The sequence below is a fragment of the Neophocaena asiaeorientalis genome, unplaced genomic scaffold, assembly GCF_003031525.2.
Source record: "Neophocaena asiaeorientalis asiaeorientalis breed wild unplaced genomic scaffold, Neophocaena_asiaeorientalis_V1.1 scaffold648, whole genome shotgun sequence".
NCBI lineage: Eukaryota > Metazoa > Chordata > Mammalia > Artiodactyla > Phocoenidae > Neophocaena > Neophocaena asiaeorientalis.
In genome coordinates this window covers 5,837,016-5,850,880 of record NW_020172781.1, presented here as the reverse complement: position 1 = coordinate 5,850,880, position 13,865 = coordinate 5,837,016, and the positions used below count along the sequence as shown (strand labels likewise).

The 13,865-nt window shown below is 49.3% G+C and overlaps 1 protein-coding gene across 4 annotated transcripts in view; it reads right to left on the bottom strand.

Annotated features, from left to right (window-relative positions):
• The window catches only part of SGSM1 (small G protein signaling modulator 1), an 83,135-nt gene that overhangs the window by 36,855 nt on the left and 32,415 nt on the right, over positions 1 to 13,865 (bottom strand). For 2 of the 4 annotated variants that reach the window (XM_024741506.1, XM_024741508.1), the window contains 8 exons: positions 13,567 to 13,719; positions 10,618 to 10,685; positions 10,196 to 10,341; positions 9,932 to 10,063; positions 8,488 to 8,612; positions 3,780 to 3,847; positions 2,455 to 2,660; positions 2,134 to 2,266 (listed from right to left, as the gene is read on the bottom strand). In XM_024741506.1, the coding sequence (XP_024597274.1) occupies positions 2,134 to 2,266; positions 2,455 to 2,660; positions 3,780 to 3,847; positions 8,488 to 8,612; positions 9,932 to 10,063; positions 10,196 to 10,341; positions 10,618 to 10,685; positions 13,567 to 13,719 (1,031 nt within the window). The remainder of the gene's footprint in view (positions 1 to 2,133; positions 2,267 to 2,454; positions 2,661 to 3,779; positions 3,848 to 8,487; positions 8,613 to 9,931; positions 10,064 to 10,195; positions 10,342 to 10,617; positions 10,686 to 13,566; positions 13,720 to 13,865) is intronic. The other 2 variants (XM_024741509.1, XM_024741507.1) reach the window with 1 other exon arrangement.

The window sequence follows — 13,865 nt, the reverse complement described above, 5'->3', positions numbered from 1 at the left end:
TGGTGGTGGGGGCAGATTTACTACTTGGCACCTAGTGAGTGGAGACCAGGCATGCTGCTCAACACCCTACAGTGCATAGGACAGCCCCCAACCACAAAGAATTATTCCATCCGAAATGTCAGTGGTGCTAAGATTGAGAAGCCCTGTTCTAAATTCACTGTCTTGGTTGGGGTTTCCTCGAAGGCAAACAAGGATTCAAGGGCAAGTTGGGAGATGTTCCCAAGAAGCACAGGTAGGGGACAAGTGAAAGGACACAGGAGGGGAAGGGCGAAGAGGGTAACAAGCTGGTCACCACGTCAGTTACCATCATGGGCACCTGGCGCTTGATCTCGTGCGGGACCTCTAGGACACGTGCAGAACACACATTTCAGAGTGTTCTCACCTGAGAGGTGAGGGAGCTGGGGCATTTATACACCAGCTCCTACCGGACACTGGCTGAGGGCTGCTCCAGGGAGGCACTGATTGTAATACACCCCACCCACCCACCAGGGCAGAAGGAACCCTGGTGGCTGGAGACACTAAGGCTGGCAGCTGGCAGTGGAGCTGCCTGCACAGAGGGTGTGGGTGGGTGCAGCTAGCATCTGTTGCCCTGGCACGTGCAGGGCCACGACAGGCTAACGTGGATATTCCCCAAATAAGTAAGACATTCAGCACCCAGCCTGGCTCCCAGCAAGAGCCTACAAATTGTTTGTTGGATGAGGACCTGTGGAGAGAGCTGCCTGGGAAGGCAGCCACAGGGCACTGGCCTCTCTGATAAATCAGCTCTCTGTGGGGGGCGGAGGGGGGGCGGGGGCATGCGCCACGTGAGCCGTAGTACCGCAGAGAGGCTAGGATGGCTTCAGACCCTGATCCTGGGCGGGAACGGATATGGCAATACACTTCAGGACACTCCATGGCTCTTAAAGACACAGGAACATGAGGCTTTGCTCCTAACTGAATACATGTGAAAACACAGGCTAACCCAAGCAACACAAGAGCTTACCACCAAGCCTGCCCACATCCCAGCTCCGACAGCAGTGGACGTGAACTGGAGCATTAAGCAGCCTGGCACAATTAGTCCAAGCTCGCCAGGGAGGGTGTCTGCTTTCAAAAGAGCCTCTCACTGCCCAGCGTGGTCACTTAAGCAAAGGGAATCTCAGAGCCATTATCCATCAAATGGGAACAGGGCTGCAGAGGGTTAAATATTTAAAATAAGGTTTATAGAAAGAGCCTATGACTTATTATTGATTTGTTTAACAGACATCCACACAGTGCTTAACAAATGTCAGGCCTCCTTCTGAGAACTTTTCAAATATTAATTCATTTCATCGTCACCACAGCCCTCTGGTAATGAAGATCTTCATAGCAACAGTTTCCATTCACTAAGCATCTACTTCATGGCAGTCACCATGCAAACTGTAGGACACGTTATAATCTTGTGTGCCAGTGCCCAGGGCTTCCCTTCCCCTCGGCTGGCTTTTATTTATTTATTTGTTTGTTTATTTATTTATGGCCACGCTGCGCGGCTTGCTTGATCTTAGTTCCCCGACTAGGGATTGAACCTGCGCCCTCAGCAGTGAAAATGCAGAGTCCTAACCACTAGACCACCAGGAAATTCCCCCCCTCTGCTGTCTTGACAACCATTTATTGAGGGCCTACTGTATGCGAGGCCTCATTCTATGGGCATTACATTGACCAGCTTATTATCTCATTGAATCCTTACAACAATATTTTGAAGTAAAATAATAATAGCATGTGAGTGTTCTTTCTGTGCCAAGTGCTTTATCTCATTTGATCCTCGCAAGAGTCCCATGAAATAGGTGCTATGAATAGGTCCCCATTTTACGGATGAGGAAACCAAGGCACAGAGGGGTGAAGTGACTTGCCCAAGTTCAACCAGGATTCCAGAGCCCATATCACTGCTGCTACCCCATGCCACCTTGTGCCCATGGACATCTTTATTAGCTAAGTAGAGAGTGCTTATTTGTTTTCATTTGGGGGAAATCAAGGCTGCCAAGACACCAACTTCCTGATTCCAGGTCCCCCTGCTGGCCCCAGAATCCACATCTCTTGTCCTCTAGCTCCACATGGCCGAAGTCAATTTCAGGACCAGCTAACAGGTGGATCCCTGGGCCCAGGGCCAGGGCAGCTTACCGAATTCGGACTGCATGCCAGGGTAGATGATCCTGAACACATAATCCGTGGCCTCCTCATCTTCCTTGTCTGAAGACGTGGACTCGGACGAACCCTGAGGGCTTCGCTTGCGCAGTCTGGGAAATACTTTGCCCTGAAGGAACACATCCCAGTGCATGGTCCCTGGGACTCACCTGTCTCCACAACCTGCACAGCCCGAGGGTCTCTGCGGGGCGTGCAAGAGCCTATGCAGCCACATAAGGGCCCATGGGCAAGAACAGCCAGCCACTCCCCATGGCTGACCCCTACCCCAGCCTCCCTGGGGCTCCCACGATCACTCACCTTCCCTCGCTGAGACCAGAGTGGCGGGTCCAGCTGACCGTGAGGGAGCAGCCCATTCTCCAGGCACGAGAGGAACTGCAGGAGGTGACCTCCCTTGGGGAAGCGGAAGGGCGGCCTCTGGATCCCGTCCTGGCTGACCAACACCACTGTCCCACCGCTGTCCACTGCCACCGCGACCCGGCCAGAGGAGACCCAGCAGGAAGTCACTATGAGACATGGTTATGGGCCCCCGCCCAGGCATGCCCAGCCAGACCCAGCGGTCCTGCTCTAAGGCTCTGGGAAAGGCCTGGGCAGAAGCTCAGGGGCAGCTGTCGCCTCCTCTGAGTCCCCCTCATCCCACCCACCAAGGTCATCAACTGGGGAACTACAGGACAAGGTCAAGAAGAAGGTGCTTGGCCTCCCTGCATTCACCCACCAAAGGAAAACGATACCCCCAAACACCCTATGCCCCTCAAACACACTCTACAAATTGACCTGACCTATTTTTGTATGGAGGCTTCCAGACAGACCGATTTTCAAGGCAGTAACTGACTCTTTTTTTTTTAATTTATTTATTCATTTATTTTAGTAATTGACTCTTGCTAGCATGTATTAAACATTTACTGTATACATGCATAGCACGTTAAAGGCATTGTCTTATTGTAATACTCAAAAGAGCACTATGAGGCATATCTATTACTGCCTATTTTGCATATGATAAAACTGAGGCTCAGAGAGGTTATGTAACTTGCCCAAGGTCACACAGCTGGTGAGTGGCAGGACCTGGATCTGAACCCACATCTGTCTCATTAAATAATTTAAATCACTGTGTTTTGTGTCTTGGTGATGTACAGATTCCTTTCTTAATAAAGCAAGATGGCCCTCTGCTTGTTCAGAATATACCTTCCTTAAGCTATAAAGGAGAACTCTAGCTATAAATCTTTGATTTTCAGAACACTGACTTTGGAGGGACAAAGGCCTGGGTTTGAGACCAGACTGGGGAGCTTAGGAAGTATATCAATGTGCCACACTGCTTCCTCACCTCTAAAATGGGAATGATGAAGCCCCTACCACTGGGATGTTGCAACGATTAGATAACAAGCATGTGAATAGTGAGAACTGTGCCTGATACATGGGTTTAATGCTGAGCCCTTAACAAATGTCATTTGATCCTCACAGCAACCCCATGAATAGACGCTGTTATGATTTCCATTTTACAGATGGGGAAACCGAGGCTCAGAGAGGTGAAGTCACTTGTCTGAGGTTGCACAGGTAATAAGTGGGTGGGGCAGGCAGGGGATCCAGGAGGAACACACCCCAGCCCCATGCTCACCCTCAGTTCCTACCTTGCTGGTGGCAATGCAGGTAGACAATCTCCTCCAGGCGGATGGTCATGGCATAGTCCCAGTAGACGCTGGAAGGGGAGGGAGGGTCAGGCTTGCAGGATGTCTGCCCAACTCGCCATGGGGAAGCCCAATCCATGGGCTCCTCCACCCTCCTCACCAGGACCACCTATCCCCAACATCCATGTCCCAGTCTTCCCAGACCCTATCTCCCCTTCTTCTGGTTCCAGTACCCCAATTTTCCAAGGAATCCCCCCTACACACACATTTCTTTAACCCCAGTCCATGTGGCTAAGGCTGACCTCTCCTACCCTCCCCCACCTCAAGGACTCCAGGAATGGGCACCTGACCCTGGCTTGGCCACTCAGTATATGACACTGTTCCAGCCACTGTGATTGGTTCACGGATTGCCCCATGATGCAAGCAGAACCAATGAGACTCAATTATTGGATTTACGTTAGAAATCTCTGGGAAAGAGATGCTCCTTTCTGCTAGGAGAGTAGTGGTAAGGATGATAGAACTCTGGAGATGTAGAGGGCCATGGCAAGAAAAAGCCTGCCTGTGAATGGAGTCAACAGTTGGGGAAGTAGAGCCAAGAGATGGAAAGAGTTCAGGTCCTCATTTGAGTCCCTGGATCCAGCCATGCCTGAAGCCACCACCCCTGGATTTTTCAGTTCATGTGAGCCAATGATCAAGGCAGTTTGAGTTTGGTTTTCTGTCACCAGCATCTAAGATAAGAGTCTTGACCAACTCCAGGCCACCATGTGCCCATGTGGTTAGAATAGCCACTCAACAGCCTTAACTGCACAGGTCTCAGCAGGGTGACTTGAAGGCTTCCATGAACCTCATTTTCCTCCTCTATAAAACGGGGCTCATAATAATATCTACTGCATTGTGTTGCTGTGAGGATTAAATGGAATCACATATTTGAACGGCTTAACACAGTGGTGATGCATGAAAAGGTACTTGGTGAACGGTCCCTGTGATGATTTACTTAAGGTTTTCCATTTCCAGCTCGATGCCTACTGCTGTCTTGAAACAGATTGCCCTTCCCCTCAGAACACAATGGACAGTGGGGGCCACAGGAGTGCACTGTTCAAGTTTCCTTCAGAACTTGCTGTGGGGAGCAGAGCTGACCAACCAACAGCTTCAGAGGCCACCCCTGTGGATCCACCACCACATCTGTGCTACGGTCATGCTTCGCTTGGGCTGCTTTTAGTCAGGACTGAGCACGTGGGGGTGATAGTGTAGGTCTATTCTTGTGGGCTGGGAGACTCCTCCAATGGTCAACTTTAGTCCAGGGATTCCCTACTGATCTGGCCAAATGTTCTTAGAACTGCACTGTGTCCGAGATTCTTCTTGGCCAGTCTTCCTTCCTTTCCCCATCCCTTCCCAGTGATAAGACCAGCTTCTCGGTCTGCCCGCCTCGTCCTGCTCCTCACTTTGATCCTTTGCAAGTTCTTCCCCCATTACATCTCTTCTGCACGTCTAATCCTGTCTTGGTGTCTGCTTCTTGGAGGACACTAACACAGGCGTCAAGGTCAGGCAGCGTTCAAATCCCACTCCTGCCACCAACATTGAGCCAGTCCTTCCCCATCTCTGGGCCTCAGTTTCCTCTGATGTGAAGCAAGGAAGTTGGAATATAAGCCCTCCAAGGGTCCTTTCTGCACCCGTCTATACCAGAATCAGTCTCGTCAGGATCCATGGAGTGAATGTCCTTGGACGATGGTCAAGTACACAAGCGTTTTTCCGAGTAGCAGCCTCTGCCGAGCCCCTCACGAGGCGAGTCTCAGTGAGGAGGTCCTTCCCAGGGCTCACACCAGGCCCATCACACAGGGTTGCAATTGCCTGTTTTCTCCTCTGTCTCTCCAAGGGGTGCTGAACTCCTGGAGAGGGACTGGGCTTTTTGTTCACTTCTGCAAAATGCTTAGAGAATGTTCATAATGAATGGTAAATGCTGGATCCTGGAATGCCCAGGAAACAAGGCAACTCTCCAATTACCACCAGACACCAGCAAGGAGGATCTCTGTGGCCACAGGTCCTTTGGATCCATCTAAATTAACACCAACAAACCCCATGACCGGGATGCCTTTCCAGCTGCCAGGCTTCCTGCTAAGGGCTTTATATGCATTTTCTTATTGACTCTTCCCTGTATGTCTCTTCAGAGGTTCCATTACCACATCCCCATTTTACAGATGAAAAAACTGAGGCTCAGGGAGGTGAAATTGATTATCCAAGGTCACTCAACTGGGAAGGAACAAGAGTTGAGTTTCTGTTTTCGTTTTACATGTTCTAACGGCTTCTAGAGTGGAATTTCTGGGTCATATAGCAAGGGTATTTTATAAGAAACTTCCAAACTTGTTTGTAAAGTGGTTGGACCATCAGCAGTGTATGAGGGTTCCAGCTGTTCCACATGGCAGGGCTGAGATTTGAGCCAAGTCTGGGCTGACTCCAGAGACCAAATATCCACCTTTCTGGTGGTATTTCCCCTCGAACATCAGGAAACCCAGCTGGGGAGTTATGAGCCTGGCTGTGTAAGAGGGAAGTCTGGCTGGGAAAAGAGGAAAGAGGTCCTGAACCTCCTCCTCCTTATCGTCATTGTCCCTTGATCCCCAGAGGGATGCTGGAGGCCCTGGGTTCCCCCCTTTCCCATGCCAACACGCACATTTCTGACCCCTGGCTGTTTTTATTCCAGTGAGCCTCAGTTCCAGGCAAGGATAACAAGGATAGATGGGGGTTCAGAGCCCAGGGCTGGGGAAGTTCCCAACCCCATTAGCAGTGACCTTCGAAGTGCAGATTCAGCTGGAACTAAATATTGAAGCACTTATGATATGCCTGTCCACAGAGGAAAAGATGATGCAGAAACAGGCAGAAACAGAGTCCCCGATGATTTGAGCTGGAGGGAAGGTGCTTGGCAACCATTTGGTCCAATGTCTTTCCCAAAACATTAACATCAAAAGTTTCCTGCCCACACAATCCTGGGCTTAGGTCCAACCAACAAACAGAGTCCTTGTGTTGTTGAAAGCTTTGATGTTTGGTGGAAGACACGTCAATGTTTAGGAACCCCTGCAGACCCTTGGGGAACCCTTCATGTTCTGGAGAGCTCATCCTGTCCACCCCCCTCATTTGATAGGAGAGGGAAGCTGAGGCCCAGAAAGGGGGAGTGATGTACCCCAGGTCATCCAGTGAGGGGAGGACCGAGCAAGGACTTGTTCCCATCACATCCGTTTATTCATTGCTTATTCGTTGTCTCCTCCAGTACAATGTAAATACAGTGTAAGCTCTGAAAAGATCGATTTTCCTCTCCTTTTACGCATCTGTTATCTCTCTTGGACCAAGCACAGTGTCTAGCACACGGTAGGTCCTCAGTTAACATTTGATGAATGAATCCAGGTCCCCTGACTTCCCTGCTTTGCTTCACAATTATTTGATATCTAAAGGGCGAGACAGTCAGAACACAAGTAGTAACAGATTTATTATGATTTTGTAAATGCTAAGAAGGAGATTCAGGGGACCTCCATGGGATCTGAACTCAGCTGGGAGGTCAGGGAAGGCCTGATATAGAGATTTCAGATGAATAAGCTGATATAAGGTTCAAGGGCAAGAGCATTTCCTCGGCTCCCACACTGCTCCTCCCAGAAGGTGCCACCATCAGAAACTCAGGAGTCTGGCTGGAGCTGAATTACGCGGCCCAGCTGAGGACTGGCTGCACCTCCCAATGACCGTCTCTGAGGACAGACGGTAACCCTTGCCCAGGAAGTGATCAGCTTAGAGAATGATATTAATCCCAGCAAAGCCTGGCGTTCATCGCACCGAGGCTTAACACTACACAGAATACGATAGTGCTCTGGTCATGGCCCTTGGAAACAGTCCTTCTTCTACATATATAAATATATATATTTATACTTACAAATATGTATATATATTTATAGATGAAATCCTATAATTTCATGATGTCTGTTTGCTACTGCAGGACAATATGAAAGGCAGAGGGGATGACGGGATGGCTGTTAGGGCTGCATCATGGGTACTTGAGTTCTATTTTTATGTTAGAAATTCCTCATAATCAAAAGTTTTGAAGAAATCAAGAACATGTATAATAATAATAGAGCCCGATGTGGGCTCAGAGCAGCAAAACCCATCATCCCTCCTCCCCACCAGCAGCCAAGACTCCCCCAGCTGAAATCACCAGGCAGGCTGCACCTCTGCATGGCGGCTTCCCTGTGTTTTTCCTAAACTTTCCCTAATTGCGCTGGAACACAGGGGATCGCAGGCAGGGAATCCCTGGTTCCCGGGTCTCTTTGAAGTGTGACTCCAAGGCCTTTGCTGGGTCTTATAACTCGCAGGGTATTACAGGAGATACAGACCTGGACCAGATGCTCACAACCAACACCTCTGGCCTTCCTTTTGCATTGAGTGATGGGTAAGATGGCAAGAGACTGGGGAGTATCTGCCATTTGAGGGCTTACGAGATCTTTGTTACAATTTCTCTCTCCGGGTGGTGTTTGCCCAGGGCACTGCCTAATACCTATATCCTAAGATTCTTCCAGTCAGCTCCCAGATCCTCCTGAGTTACCCACAAGGCCACAGCTGCAGGGAGGCTGGACCAAGTGGCCATAACAACCAGACGGAGCAGGGGCAGAGGCGGGGCACAAGGGACAGGGCACAAACATCCCTGCGCTGAGGGGAAGGGAGGCTCCCAGCACCCTACCTCTTCTCGTAGTCCAGGTCCCCTACAGACCCGTTCATCAGCTGGTTGGGCGTCCACTTCAACGTCATGACGTCAGCTGTCTGGTGCAGGGACAGGTACCCCGGCACAGCCTCCATGTCATCCCTCTGCAGAGACAGCAGGACTCAGGCCTGATCATAGCGCTGGCATCACAGTGGACACGGGCCCTGGCCCATGTGACTCAAGGGCACACAACCAGAACCAAGAGGTTGGCTCATTCCCTCCACGGCCATGTCCATTTGGAAGACCCCGAACCTCCCTCCAGATGGCTGTGCTAAGCCAACCACCACGATGGGTTTGGTTCTACAGAGTCCAGCTGTGAAAGCCGCCCACCCCACCCTTTCATGTGGCTCAGGAGCCCTGATGCAAGGGTGGAGTTGGCGGGGATCTTTAAAACCAGGAAGGGGGCTCTGTCCTTTCAATAACACCCTTTCCAAAACAGAAGGCATGTATCTGCCATCACTGTGTCCAGTCTTAAGGGAGAAAGAGATGGCAGCTGAGTTCTGTTCCACAGATATTACCCAGAACGCCCTCCGCAAATACCCTCTCCATACTCCCCACCCAGGAGCCCCATCCTCTGCCTTCCCAATATGCCTGCAGGGCTTCTCACCTGCTCTGCTCTATCCCAAGTGGGGTTTGGCAGAGGGGGCTGTCTCCAAGCCTCACACATAAGAGGCAGCCCTCCTCCCCCCAGATTCACCCCACAACATGTGGAGACAGACAACTAACATTTACTGAGCACCGAGGGTGTACCGAGCATGGCTCCACTCCATAAATGTCTCAACCACACATGCCAGCAACCCCGGGAGGAAGCATCCTTGCCGTATTTCATCGATTCTAAGATACACAATTTTTTTTTCACATTTTAGTGCACCTGAAACGGTGCATAGCAGGTTCAGTACAAATGAGTGAACTAAATGAGTGAGTGATTACAACAGAGAATGATAGATAGACAGCTGGCTGGACAGATGGATGGATAGATGAACTGGAAAACAAATGGACAAGTGCAGACATAGATTGATGATGGGTAGATGGATGGATTAATAGATGAATATAATTATGGGTGGATGGATGGAGGTAACGATGGGTAGATGAATGGATGGATGTAATAATGGGTAGATGGCTGTATGGACGTAATGATGGGTAGATGGATGGATGAATGAATGGGTGGTTGGGTGGATATAAATACAGGCAGATGGATAAAGAAATAGTGATGGATGCATGGACAGAGTGATGGGTGAATACAGAGACTGGAAGAGAGTAGACTGGCTGGGTGGGTGGAGATTTTGACAGATGGATGAATAGATGGGTGAATGGGTGGATGGATGGATAGATGGATGAGCAACCAGGAGCCAGAGGGAACTCCTCCTCTATAACCTGGAGCCAGACCCCCAGTGGAAGAACTGGGCCCAAGATGAACTCTCACCGGCTGAACCAGAACGTTGTTCTTGCCATAGAGCAGGGTGGCCCGGGAGTTCTGGTGCAGGGACTCTACGTAGTCACGGGCGGAGAGGGACGGCCGGTCATCCATGCTGCTACTCGAATGCCTTTTCTGGATCTGGCAATGTGTGGGGAGGTGGCAGATGAGGTCTGGAGTGACCACCAAGGCCCCGGTCCACTCCCCACCTCCACACCAAGTCCAGAACTCAGCCAGGCTCCCTCCCAGTGCCCCACCGTCCACCCCACTCACGCAGAGGGCCGGACGCTTGGTGGGCGAGTCCTGTCGCAGGTGCAAGCTGTGGATGCGGTGCCTCTGGACAAGCTCGTCGGCTGAGGGGTCCGTCCAGAAGTGATCGGAAGTCTTCATCTTGGTGTACTCCAGGGCGCAGGGCCCTACTGTGGAGCAGACAGGGGCTGGGAAGCCATCTCCCTGGAAAGTCCTCCCTCCCTTCTACCACCAGATGGACCACTTATTTCACCATTTCTCCCCTCCAGGCAGCTAGCATGACCCAGGGTCCTGCTAAAGAGAAACCAGCACAAGACCCTGAAAGCAAGAGGCAGGGAGCAGTTTTGAAGGGAGAGGCTGGAGGGAGGCGAGAGAGGCCCTTAGGAGGTGCCCCCTGGAGCTGAGACCAGAGATCCAGAGGAAGCTCAGAGCACTGGACCACTTACCCAACAAAGATGCAAGGATGGGGCCATCCACGGGGTCCATCAGGAGAGCTTCCTTCTCGTAGTACTTACTAGCAAGAGAGGAAAGGACAGGCAGGGTTGTATGGTGACCAGCGGAGGGCGCACAATCAACTACAACCTGATGGTTAAGGGCAGACTGGGTTCAATGCCTCTCTGGTCACCCAGTACCTCTGTGAGCCTCAGCTGCCCCATCTGTAAGATGGGGATAATAATAATATGTCTCATAGGGCTGCCAAAGGACGTTTGAGAGAGACAACAGATGTAAGGCACTTAACACAGTGCTTGGCTGTAACTGCTTAATACATGGCTTATTAATAATACATTATTATTAATAATGAGAGTAACAGAAAAAATCATTAGAAGGCTGCCGAGGCCTGGCTGTTCTGTCTGCTTCTCTTGCATCTTCCATTTCAAACATGAAGTCACTTAGAGGCTCAGATGATGTCTGCCCTTCCAATATTATTGAGGCAAACATACGCTTTTTAGCTGTGGTGTGTCCTCAAAAGCTGTAATAATAGGCCTTCCTGTCTGGAAAACTAAAGCAGATGACGCTGGCCTGACACGCTCAAAAATGCCCCCGGCCTCTGACTCTCCAAAATAACACGCAATGTTGTCAATACGTTCGTGCTGAGTGTTTTGTTTTTTGAGTTGTGCACTGGTTTCTAATTCTTTGCAAACTCATACAATCCAGAAACTAACAGAACTTCAGAATTGGAAAGGACCTTGTTCTGACCCCCTGAGGGATCTCAGGCCCAGAGAAGGTAAGTGACTTGCTGAAGGCCACACAGCAGGCGGATGCAGGCTACACCCAGCAAGCTTAGCTCTTCTTCCCTTCCTACAACGGGGGGTGAAGAACACAGGATCTGGAGTCGGACTGAGTGGGAGCCCAGCTCGGCCACTCCCTCCCTCGCTGTGTGTCCCTGGGCAGGTGACTACCTTCTCTACGCTTCGTTCGGTGCCCTCAGCTGTAAAGTGGGAAGAATGACAGAACTCACCCACTTGCGGATGCTGGGAGGAGTAAATGTCCAACTGCACGTATTAAGTCCCAACACCGTGAAGTTCTCACTAAATGTGGCAATATCATTGTAATCTTACCCCAAAGAAATCTTCAATCAACCATAAAATTGGCTGAGGCAGAATGACACATCCTGGACATGCTCAACATCAAGTTTATACATTTTGGTGTCAGATCTGAAGCTAATACTTTGAGACACTTTCCAGTCCACCACTCATACTCTATTCCAAAAATCAGCACAGTTATGTGATCGTAACCTGGAAATAATGCCTTAAAATAGTAGGTAGGTTGGGAGCAAGATGTGACTATATAGGGTAGCCCCAGGGAGTTTCTTCCGGGTGATGGGTTTCTTTGGAACAGTTCTATAGCCTGAGTGTGGTGTTGGTTTTATGAAACTATGCATGTGTTAAAATTTCATAGAATTATATAGCAAAAAAAAAAAAAAAATGTACCAATACTGTTGGTTTAACAGTATTGCGTCAATGGCAATTTCTTGGTTTTAAGACTTGTACTACAGTTATGTAGGATGTTAACATTGAGGGTAGGCAAGAACCCTCTGTACTACTGTTTCAATTCTGTGTGAACCTAAAATTCAAAATACAGTGTTAATGAAGAAATAGTAGGTTGGTATTGCTGCTCAAATAAGTTACTAAAAAAAATATGACCAACTTTTTCAGCGGGAAAACACAAGGTCATATGCCAAAGGCAATTAACTACAGAGACCCTGGACCCATAACAAGACAGGGGGCAGAGATGTGTTATAATTTACTAGAAGGTGAAGAGGTGAACTGGAACTCCAGAGCCTGGATTTCTTTCAGTTCCTCTCCTGCCTCTGGGCCTTTGCACCTGCTGTTCCCTTTGCTGAGAACACTCTTCCCCACCCTGTTTCACAGTATCCCATCTTCTGGGATACTTTCCCTGACCACCCAGAGGAAGTTAAACACCACCCACCTGTCCTGGTACACTCATCACAAACTATCACAATTACTATTTGCCTGTTTTCCCTGCTACAATGCGAGCTTCATGAGGGGAAGGACTTTGGTTTGTACTTTCATACATATTTTCCTAGCAAACACGCAAAGAATAAAAGATGAGAACAATGATACCCACTCTGTGTGAGGATGTGGTTAAACAGGCATTTTTACATACTGAAAGATGGAAAGATTCTCAGATATATTTCTTTCTTTCTTCCATCCTTTCTGTCTCTTGCTGGAAAGGGGTGCTGGCCACGAGGAGTCTCAGATCATAGATCCTCAGTAGATCTCCACTGTTCTTTGCATAATATCCAAGTTCTTAAACATGACAGGCAAGACCAGTGTATCCCCAACATCTAGGTTAGTGCCTGGCACATAGTATATGCTCATTAAATATTTATTGGGTGAATGAATGGATGCATGGATGAATGTTTGCCAAGAGGACTTACACTGTAAAACCTTTATACCATGTCAATCTGAGCTAGGAGAGAAAATGTAAAAAATATCACTATGCATTTCCAAAATGCTGTGTACTAACTAACTCCTTTTCTCACCTCTTCTCCAGAGTGGCAGCAATTCCCATCCTGTCCCATTCACCAGAAGAGACAACAGAGGCACAGAGAAGCTAAGTGAGTCCCCTAGGGCCACATAGTGAATAGACTGTGGGCTTCATTCATGGGAAAAGGAACATCTCTAAGATTGCAAGATCCTTACACCTCACCCCAATTCCAAAGACCCTGCATTGCTATTAAGCACCCAAATATTCCCAAGGTTCCAAGCTAGGCTAGTTCAGAGTCAAACATCCAGAAGGCCCTTATTTAATCACCTTCACATCAAGTGTATATCAAGGGGGCAAAGCGTAAGCAGCTTTGTGTGAGAGAGTGCAATTCCTAAGAAGGCCAGCAGGTGGCGGCAGAGCGCACCCAGGTGTCTTCCGCTCACCTGCTGTTTTCCACAAGGTAATGAACAATTTTGTCCAGGACCTTCTCAAACAAGGCTGTACGGATCCACAGGTGCTTGATGGCGAGTGGGGACAGGTTGGGCAGTTTTGGCAGCTTTCGCACATTCTCCTGGAGGCCCTGGATCTGGTTTCGCCTTCAAGACCAGTAAAGGAAGAGAATAGATATTCACAAAAGAGGAAATCCAACAGGATCAATATGCAAATGGGAAAGTGTCCAACTTCTCTAAGAAATCAAGGAATGTCAATTAGAACAACAACAAGAGCCCATATTGCTCCTGGA